The sequence below is a fragment of the Cannabis sativa genome, chromosome 4 (genome assembly GCF_029168945.1).
Source record: "Cannabis sativa cultivar Pink pepper isolate KNU-18-1 chromosome 4, ASM2916894v1, whole genome shotgun sequence".
Lineage (NCBI taxonomy): Eukaryota > Viridiplantae > Streptophyta > Magnoliopsida > Rosales > Cannabaceae > Cannabis > Cannabis sativa.
In genome coordinates, this window is record NC_083604.1 from 70173061 (window position 1) to 70183700 (window position 10640).

Here is a 10640-nt window from a genome sequence, read left to right on the forward strand (position 1 = left end):
TATATAATTATCTCTTAGTATAAATTTTTAAAAAATTCTGGGGGGCCACAGCCCCTGTTGGGGTGTATGTGGCTCCGTCCCTGCTGGTCCACCTACACAGATCAGAGATAGATCGAGAGAGATACGAGGGAGACCGTGGGCGTTTGGGCAGCGGAGAAGCCGATGGTGTAGCCGTGGGAGTCGTCCATCGTCGTGTCTCAGGCGTTGCCCTTGGAGGTCATCGTCGTCACAATGAGAGACGAAGGAAATCCCAGGCGAAGAGAGAAGGTAATCCCAGGCGAACAAAAGCTTTTTTTATTTTTTTTTTTTTTGAAGAGAGAAGAGTTTTAATTTGAAGCGGCTAAAATAAAATGTGAATAGAAATTAGGGTTTTCCACTTTGCTTTATATAATATATTATATAAATTAATTATATTCAATTTATTTATTAGATGCAGTTTAAATATTTGGTGTTGACTTTTTTTATTGAATTTTATTTCTAAATAAAACATTTATTATTTAAAATTAGTTTTTTTTGAGTATTGTGCACTTATTTTATTATTTTAAAATTAAATTTAATATTTGTGATATAGTGATGCGCCAGGTGTATTATGGCACATGTATGCAGTCACGCTTGTCGTGTCACTATAAGTCAATATTTTTTTTAAAAAAAAATAATAGAAAATATGGAAATTATTTTTTAGTGACACTTCATATTTTTAGTGACGCAAAATAAAGGACACTAACACTGAATTTTTAGAGTCTTTATGTGCATGTCACTAAAGCTCACCTCTAACCCTTTAGTGACTCGCACTTTTGTGCGAGTTACTAAAACTCAATTTTGTAGTAGTGTAACTAACTAAGCCAATAAACTAGGTACCTTAAGAGTGTCTACTCATTTATACTATTATTATGTTAAGGATAAACAAAATAAGAAGGATAAATTATACCCTTTGTTGCTCAAATCCCTCAAAATGTCCGATATATCACTAAATGTCAATTTACTGCAGTTTGAATGATAAACTCTGAAGATACTTACAAAATAAAGCTAACTCACAAAAATTGAATTCAATAAAGAAACAACTGAGCACATATAAATATTTATATATCAATTGAATTTATATTTTGAAAGAGAAAAAATCCAATATTAATATATGTATTTATTAGCTATGTTATATGAAATTGAAAATTTATTGAGGAGACCCAGTTGAACCAGTTGAAGTTTTTTGGGGGTAGATGAGTTTGAAGACGACAAGATGAATACCAAAAATGAATTTTAATGCTAAAGAAATTTAAGATTTAGGTCACAAGGAGATAAATGAGAGGAAGTCAAGGGATATAGTTCAATTCCTTCTCTCCAAGCTTCCCAAATAATGAAATAATTGTGGAATGATGATCTCTTGTTCAGTGCCAAGCAACAAAGAAAGGTTGAGAAGGAAGATGTTGACGTCAAGCAAAAGAGAAAAGTGGGAATGAGGGAGAGGAAAATAGAAGGAATGAGAAATGATTAAAATATTTTTGAAAATTTTATAGTGCTTCGCTAGATGTGGAGCAACTAATGTAGCCTTCTGTAAAAAATTTAGAAGATGACGGAGCTAATGGAGTACCATTAAATTACATCTTTATATTTTACAGATTGAGAAAGCTTACAGGAGCTGATGTATATACATTCAACAATAAATAAATAGAAATATAGTAGTGTACGTAGATATATGCTAAGTTACACCCGTTGTCTTATATATAATAAGAGGCTTCTTCACCTCCTGCTTATTATACAACATTACCCTTCTATTTTAATTTTTTAAGAGGGCATTAAAGTACATTTATTTTATCAATAGTATTTTCTTTTATTTATCAAAATAGTTTTTATGTATTTCATTTTTTTTTTAAATTTATGTTGGCCAACTTCATACCCATTTTCTGTCGGTCGGTTTATACTATATTTTATTCAACTCAATATAAATATCGGGTTACAAAAATCTAAGTCCAACCCGTCCAATTAAGAAAAAAAATAGTAACTCACCCAATAAAATTTGTCAGTTTGGTCGGGTTAATCAGTCCAAACCGACCACTAATATTTTTTTTTTTTACAGTAGTATTTTCTTTTATTTATCAAAATAGTTTTTATGTATTTCATTTTTTTAAAAAATTTATCTTGGCCAACTTCATACTCATTTTCCGTCGGTCGGTTGATGCTATATTTTATTCAACTCAATATAAATATCGTGTTACAAAAATCTAAGTCCAACCCGTCCAATTAAGAAAAAAAAATAGTAACCCACCCAATAAAATTTGTCAGTTTGGTCGGGTTAATCAGTCCAAACCGACCACTAATATTTTCTTTTACAATAGTTTACTGATGAAGATCAATTAAATTAGGACATTTAGGAATTTTACTTGTCTATTTGAACTTTTGATTTATTAAGGAGGTTTACAATCTCTATCTTAGACTATCTCCAGTAGGAGGTGTATATTTTCTGAGTTTTTACATCACCATTGAAGTTAAATTTTAGCAAAATATTCTAAAAAATAGAAATACACCACATATATAACTCTCCATTGGAGATGCTCTTAGAGCACTCTAATCAAATGAGCTAAATTTGAGTTATTATAGCTCATTCTCTAATATAATATATATATATATATATATATAAAGTGGTAAAAGTGGTCTTCCATCAAATTAGTTAAATTTGAGATATTAGAGCATCTCCAATAGAGAGCTATAAATATGGTGTATTATCATTTTTAGAATATTTTACTAAAACTTAACTCTAAGGGTGATGTAATGTGTGCCAAATTTGGCCCTAGCTAAAAATACATTATATTTTGTTTTTGTTATTGAAAACTCTCCCAATTAATTTAGTGGTTTGATGTGTTTTGAATTTGTTGAGTTTATTTGTGTATGTTTTAATATGATAACTTAGACATAGTATAATTATTTGATTAAAGGTATACTATATATGTTGTATATGTTTCTACAGAAAATAAGAAACAACTTATTTGTGTTGATTTTCTTTTATTTTATTTAAGCTTTGTTCCATTGATTTATTGAATTTAAGTTATACTGTGTTATAAGAGAAACATATATCGTGTCATTGTTTAGCATTAATTAGTTCTCCAAAACCTACTATCTTTTAGATGCATAGATGGACTTTTCATATCATAAGATCAAAGATCAAAGTCTTTAACTTGTGGTTATCTCCAGTCTCCAGTACTATTACATACAATTACTTTGGAGGATAATATTAACACACTATTTTTTCATTTACTGTGTTACATGTCACCTTCTTTGACCTCTTTGCATGATTATAGTCAAGCTCATTCATATAGATAATATTGTGTAATGTAAATGTAATATATATTCACTATATAAGATGTTTGTTCGTGAAAAAACTTGTAGCAGGATGTTCTATCAGTCAGATTTGTTGTTTTTGGATTGCCTTTTTATAAGAAAAAAATAGGAAACATTGATTCGTTTTAAGTATTAGCTTACACCATTTTTAATAGATGGTATATATTTTGGGTTAAATTTGACTAAAATATATATATATATTATAAAATTATATTTAGCTCAATTTTTGTATTTGTGCTCCAATGTGCAAATTAGCTATAAAATTAATACTATCATTAATGTTCATTGAAAATATACAAAACAATTAATTATATTATATTATTTTAATATCTTATAAATATAATTTTTTTATTAATGAATAGTATTAATGAATGTCAAAGAGGTAACTAAAAAATGTGATATTTATTGTGGACTAAAATTTAGCTCATGCTATCTTTTGTGCCAAATTTGGTACAATTTTTAGTTTTGGTCAAATTTTGCACATATTTTAAATCACTATTAAAATTAAGTTTTAATAAAATATTCAAAAAATAACAATACAATATATTTATAGTTTTCCATTAGAGATGTTCTTAGTCTCTAATTAATTTTTCATTCATTTTCCACTAAGATTGTAGGAGTACGTGCAACGCACGTGCCCTACACTAGTGTTTAGATATACGCTAAGTTACACCCGTTGGGTTTGAGCGGTTTATTTAATATATTTTCTAGGGATAATTTCACAAATGTACAAAAATAACAAAAAAAAAAAAAAACAACAACAAATATACAGTTTTATGGAATTTTAAACATTTTTACGATTTTTTTTTTTTTATTTACATAAAATACGGTATTTTTATGTTGAAATTTTGTTCATTTGTTGTTAATTTTTTGTTATCTGTATGTTATTTTTTGTTGTTTTTTTATTGTTATTTTTATGTTACTTTTATGTTGTTTTTTTGTTGATTTTATGTTGTTTTCGTGTTATTTTTTAGAAAACCGTAAAAATGTAAAAAAACATTCTTTGAACGTAAAAATGTAAATATTTTACTAAAAAATGGTGCCTTATGTAATTATTCCTAATTTCTAACTTAATCTGAAGTTCGAGTTGCTAAAATTTAAGAGCAACCCGCCCAATTTTTTTTAAAAAGATCTGTAAACCGACCAATGGTTTGGGCGGTTTGGTCGGGTTAACCCGCTCAAACCGGCCAAACTTTTTTTTTTTAAGTTTCAAAGTCAAAATCAATAAAAATTAAAAAGATAAATTAAAAATATCACATTCCACTAAAGTACAATATAATATATATGACTTTAAAACTAACAATTAAATATATAACTTTATATTATTATACATTTAATCATTTATGTTATATATAATAAAAATTAAAAAGTTAAAAAAAAAATAAAGATCCGAAATCGGGTTGGTCGGTTTAATTTGATCCAACCCGCCCAATTAACAGATTGGGCAGTTTGTAATTTTTTCGGGTTATTTCGGTTTGTAATTTTCATCGATTTTTTCGATTTGATTTGGGCGGGTTACAAATTTTTTTGTACAACCCTAGTTTGAACATACTTGTTAATCCAATTAACAATTGGATCTCATAATTTAATTTAGTATATAGAATGAAAGAGTGATACCGTGAACCTCTTATTATAATTTCTTAATTAATATTTGTACTTGGAAAATATATACTAATTTTTTTTTATGAAGGTGTTCGTTATGCTTACAATATTATTCGTGTAAATTTTTTGAAATTTTTTGAATAGTTTATAGTGCTAAAAATACATTTGAAGATTTTTGAACATGCGTGGTAAATTGGAATATCAAAAATTTTATTTTTAGCACTGTAAATTATTTAGAATTTTTTAAAAAAATTACAGAGATAATACTGTAACTATAATGAATATTGTAATAAAAAAATTTTTAAAAATAATATTTTGGTATATTTTTTTTTGAAGGCAAAGAAACTTTTATTAGCCAGCAAATTCAACTACCAAATAAGGTAGCAGATCAGTTGGGACATCCCCCAAACTGAAACTACGATCAAGATATAATATGGAAGCTCTTGGAAGAGTATGAGCTACCATATTAGCAGACCGCTTAACAAAACAAATTGAGACATTTTTCAACTCCTGAATTAACACCTTACATTCTGAAATAACTATACCAAATAACGAAATCATCTTCACTTGACTCCGAATTGCTTGCACCACTGTAAGGCAATCAGTTTCAACAAAAGCTTGCTGCCGTGGACTTCTCTTCAACCAACTTAGTGCTTCTCGAACTCCCATTGTTTCCACAAGAGTTGGATCTAAGGCTTCATAAAACATTCTTACGAAACCATCAATGAACAATCCATTTGCATCCCTGATTACTACTCCCACTCCTGCCCGATTCCCATTGTCGAACAACGCTGCATCTACATTAATCTTGACACTATTCTCAGGTGGACATACCCATTGCTCAGCTCCATCACCTGCCTGAAAACCAGGCCATGATATCTCAATTTGAGATTTCTGAGCATTTCTCCATTGGTCAAGATAGTTTCTCGCCGATGCAACAATATCCGAGGCTCCCACTCGTTTCTGCTTCCACACTAGTTCATTTCTGGCATTCCATTAATATTTTGGTATATAATTTTAAGCTTGACTAAAAAAATTATAATAAGAGGTGTAATTATAGAATATGACTAATACAGTAGAACCTCTATTTGCGAATACTCTATTCAAGAATAACCTCTAATTTGTTATAAAATAATCAAGTCCCGATTTGGGCCAGTTATAAATAAGAATAACCTCTAAATTGTAATTAGTTATATATTTTCTAAGTCCCGTATTAACAAAGTATACCTCTATATAATAATAATTACATCTTAATAAAATATATATATGTATTTTGTAAATTTATCTATGTAAAATTAATAATTTTATTTTAAATTATAATACATGTATGAAATTATATTTACTTTAAAATATTTCTATTATGATATAGTATTAATGTTTATTTATTGTTATTATTGTTAGATTGATATTTTTTGATTTTTTAATTTTTTTTTCTAGTGTAATTCTATTTAGTTATAACTTCCCAAATAGAATATAATTTACTTGGTGCCAAGTGTATTCTTAGATAGAGGTTCTACTGTATTACTAAATTAATTTTGGGTGGACTAAGGGTATTCTAGTAAATTAGGCTCTAATAAATTATTGTGTAACACTAACCGGAGTTCAGATAAGAGAAAAGAAATAAAAAAGAATATATATGTGTGTGAGAGCATAAGCATAGGATGTCTGAGAGGCTCCAAGTGTGTTTGGTACTAGGCTACTACTAGCTCCCTGTCTGTTCACCAATTTTCAACTCTTTCTCTTTCTCTCTCCATAGTCTCTTCCCAATTATTTTGCATTTCTCAAAGCTAACTCTTTTTTTTTCTTAAATAAAAAATTATATATAATAATAGAAAAAAAACGAGTCTTTGGAAGATTATACTATACAAAACCCAACGCACTCTTCAGATGCGCCTCTCTCTCAGTCAATCTCTCTCTCTAGCTCAAATAAAATCTGAAAGTTTATGTCTTTCTCTTTCTTCAACCTCATGAACTCATGCTTTTCAGAGGTTTTGTAGATTGGTGGACAAATCCAAAATGGATTTTGGGTTGGTGAGCTTGGAGAGTTTGGTGGGTCCTCCTTCTCATCATGAGGGCGGTGGTGGTAACGGTGGAGGAGGAGGTGGTGGTTGTGGTGGGGGAGCTTCTTCTCAGTTTAATGATTCAGATACTAAGTCAATAAATAATGGTGTTCTTGGATCTGGGTTTGTTAAGCAAGAAAGATCTGGGCCTTGTGATGATGACTGGAAGAGCTCTAAAGTTGCTAAAACAGTTGATTTATCATCTTCAAAAACAATGCCATTACACCAAGGAAGTCCAATGTTGAGATCTAATTCTCTTGGCTTCCATGCTGATACTCGCCAACAAGAACATATGCTTAGCTTCTCTTCAAACAAATCACAAGTTTCTTTTCTCAATAAAGATGCTGCATTAGTGGAAAGAACCTCTCAGAACTCTGCTTTTCCTTTCTACCAAAGACCCCCCACTTCTTACTCTAGGAATACAGGTACTGTGTGCTTTCATTTATGTGTTTTTTTCTTTATATATATTTTTCCTTATATATATTTTTCTTTTAAGGAAAGAAATGTTGGACGGGTCTTGTCAGAATTAATATCTAGATTTTGGTAGGAAGGGGATGTGGGGGATTGAGAGGATTAAGCTGAGGCTGAATCACATTTTATAAAGATTAATGGGTTTGCTTTAATTGCCATCTGGGTTATCTCAATGTTGTGGTAAGAGTAGTTGTTAAGGAGTTAGCAAAAAAGAGAGTAGCTGTTGAGGACTAGCAGATGTTTCAGATCTTGAGTTTTGACAAGTAAAAAAGAAAAAGAAAAGCTGAACCTCTTTTCTCATATGAATCTGGTGTTTAGTATTTGGTAAATTTATCACTTCAAGATAGATACAAAGTTAAAAAAATGTGAAAAGGGTGTGAAAATAAATGGGAATGGCAGAGAAGAGTTGTTCAGTTTCTGGGTGTTTCTTCACTTTATTTATTCCCCTGCAGAAATGATTGTAGATTTTTTTTTCTGGTTTCAGGTTATGGTTCTGGAAGCTTGAATGCAGGCATGCATGCGACTTTTACTGGGATCAGAGCACCATTTACTCCATCCCAGTGGATAGAGCTAGAGCACCAAGCCTTGATCTACAAGTACATCACTTCAAATGTGGCTGTACCATCCAATTTACTTATGCCCCTCAAGAAATCCCTCAATCCATATGGCTTGGCGGGTTCCTCTGCCGTTTCCTTGCCTCATAATTCATGTAAGCATTGTTCCAATCTTAAATCTTTAAGAGATTAAAAAAAAAAGAAGGGTAAATCCCTGCTTTCTTGACATAGTACTGTACATTTAATTCGGGACAGTTGGTATATGTGATGTCCTTTTTTCTTTTTTTGAATTTTTAATTTTTTCTCAGTATGCCTTATCTTGTGTAAGGTATCCCTTTATTGCTGTTATAAGTTCCATAGCATCTGCAATAATCTTAAAGTCTCTTTGTTTGTCTTTCCAATAATAAAGCTTTTCATTTTCACAACTAAAAAGCAAATATTAAATTTGAAATTTGTCTGATATGATTTGTTTATGGTGTTCCTTTACTCTTTTTTCCCATTTTTGAATTTCTTATGCAGTAGGGTGGGGATCTTTCCATCTGGGTTTTGCTGACAATACCGACCCCGAGCCGGGGAGGTGTCGCCGGACAGATGGGAAGAAATGGCGTTGCTCCAGAGATGCTGTTGCCGATCAGAAGTACTGTGAAAGGCACATTAACAGGGGCCGCCATCGTTCAAGAAAGCCTGTGGAAGGCCAGACTGGCCAAGCTGCCTCTGGGACCACTAACTCAAAGGTGGCGCAGATAACGACCCCCGTGTCGACATCTGTGATGCCTGGTGGAGGAGGCAGTGCGTCCAACAACCTCGCCATAACACAGCACCAGTTCAAGGGCTTGCAGTCTGGTGCTGCTGTTGCTACAAATCCTTCTACAGATACCCTTGTGAACAGGTGAAATATTTAAGGTTTCTGGGTTAGATCTAATTTAATCTATTTTTGTTTTTTATTAAGCACTTGTGAACGTTACTTAAGATAACAATGGTGTCAAAAACGGTTTGTACCTATTGTTTTTACTTTCCTTTTACTTTATGGTGTACTGTAGACCCCATCATTTCGTCTTTTACTTTGGTGAAAGTGACTAGTCTTAACAGCTGGACTTGGGATTCCTTTCTCTAAGAGGCTGTTATCCATTTTCATGAGAAGTTGGATATAGTCTTTGTAGGCGTCTTAATTAATGTCTTTTGGTTTGAATTATATGGCAATTATTGAGACTGGAAATCTAAATTTAATTCTTGTTGATCCTGGTGATTGTTATAAGTTTCAATGATATGTTTCTGTTTTTCAAGCTTTGCAATAGGCATTTTCTAAGTTAAAGGGGAATATGTCTCTCGCAGAATGCAAGACCTTAGAGGGGCCCAGTCCGTGATGTCTTCTTCAAATGTTAATCAGAAATCAAATCAAACCACTTTTAACGTTCCAAAACAAGTCCCAGCTGGAGGATCCTCTCAGTCAGAGTTTGGGCTTGTTTCTACTGATTCTCTCCTTAATCCCTCTCAAGAAAATGCTTACATAAACTCCAAAAACTATGCCTCTTTCCTTGATTTCAGTGGCCAAGAGGCTCAAGATCAGCATCATCCTCTTCGTCATTTCATTGACGACTGGCCCAAGGACCAATCCAATCGATCTGTCATCACATGGCCGGAAGAAATGAAGTCTGACTGGACCCAACTCTCGATGTCGATCCCTGTGACATCTTCTGAGTTCTCATCATCCACAAACTCACCTACCAGACAAGAAAAACTGGCTCTTTCGCCACTGAGGCTATCTCGTGAGTTCGAACCAATGCAGATGAATCTTGGGGTGAACAATGACCACTTTAGTGAAGCAACTCATAAACAAACTAATTGGGTTCCTAAATCTTGGGGTAGCTCAATGGGGGGTCCTCTTGGAGAGGTCTTGACCAACACAGCTGGAAGTGTTAAGGCATGTAAAAACCCTTCTTCCCTTAATCTCTTGACAGAAGGGTGGGATGGGAGTCCTCAATTGGGTTCTTCCCCAACTGGTGTACTACAAAAGTCAACTTTCTGTTCACTCTCAAATAGCAGCTCAGGAAGCAGTCCTAGAGCTGACAATAAAAGGAACATTGATGGGGCTAGTGTATTTGATGACGTTCTTGGTTCAACACTGGCTAGTTCCTCTGTTCCATCTCTGTAATCTTGTTTGTACTAATCCAGGCAAAAGAGTTTTGACTTGCTCTAAAGACAACTCAACAAGCTTGGACTTAACATTCTGTTGTTCTCATTTTAATTATTCCCTTTTATGTTTTTCTTTTAATCATTTACTTTCTTCATGGATTTCTTGAACAATGACATGGCTGATCCTCATTTGAACGGGTACTAGCCAGTTTGACTAATGTCATCTATGCAAACAATGTATTTTTTTTCTTTCTTCCATTTTTTTTTTCAGTTTTATGAGCATAATGTAATCTAGGCTGTCATAATCTGTCGAATTATAAAATATCTCATCTGGGTTTTCTTGGCTTCTTTCTGAACTGTTTTATCACTATTACCACTGAATGATTTTCTTGAAAGTAGATTCTTAACAGAAACTTGGTAAAAAAAATAAAATTACACAGTACTATAAGCACGAGCTATGTAAGCTACAAGAATGATGAGATTATGCTTC

The 10640-nt window shown here is 32.2% G+C and overlaps 2 protein-coding genes across 3 annotated transcripts; one reads left to right on the forward strand and one right to left on the reverse strand.

Annotated features, from left to right (window-relative positions):
• Positions 1-5283: 5283 nt before the first annotated feature.
• Positions 5284-6901, reverse strand: LOC133037116 (uncharacterized). The gene is made up of 2 exons (XM_061113941.1): positions 6897-6901; positions 5284-5917 (listed from the first exon to the last, which is right to left on the reverse strand). Exons 1-2 carry the CDS (start codon positions 6899-6901, stop codon positions 5284-5286), a joined length of 639 nt encoding a protein of 212 aa, XP_060969924.1.
• On the forward strand, positions 6546-10398 carry LOC115714785 (growth-regulating factor 1). 2 transcript variants are annotated; one of them, XM_030643537.2, is made up of 4 exons: positions 6546-7417; positions 7948-8172; positions 8537-8906; positions 9350-10398. In XM_030643537.2, exons 1-4 carry the CDS (start codon positions 6949-6951, stop codon positions 10167-10169), a joined length of 1884 nt encoding a protein of 627 aa, XP_030499397.2. In that variant the 5' UTR covers positions 6546-6948; the 3' UTR covers positions 10170-10398. The 2 variants fall into 2 exon arrangements, with proteins under 2 accessions (XP_030499397.2, XP_030499398.2); XM_030643538.2 differs by having other exon boundaries at positions 6576-7417; positions 8540-8906.
• The last annotated feature ends 242 nt before the right edge of the window (positions 10399-10640 follow it).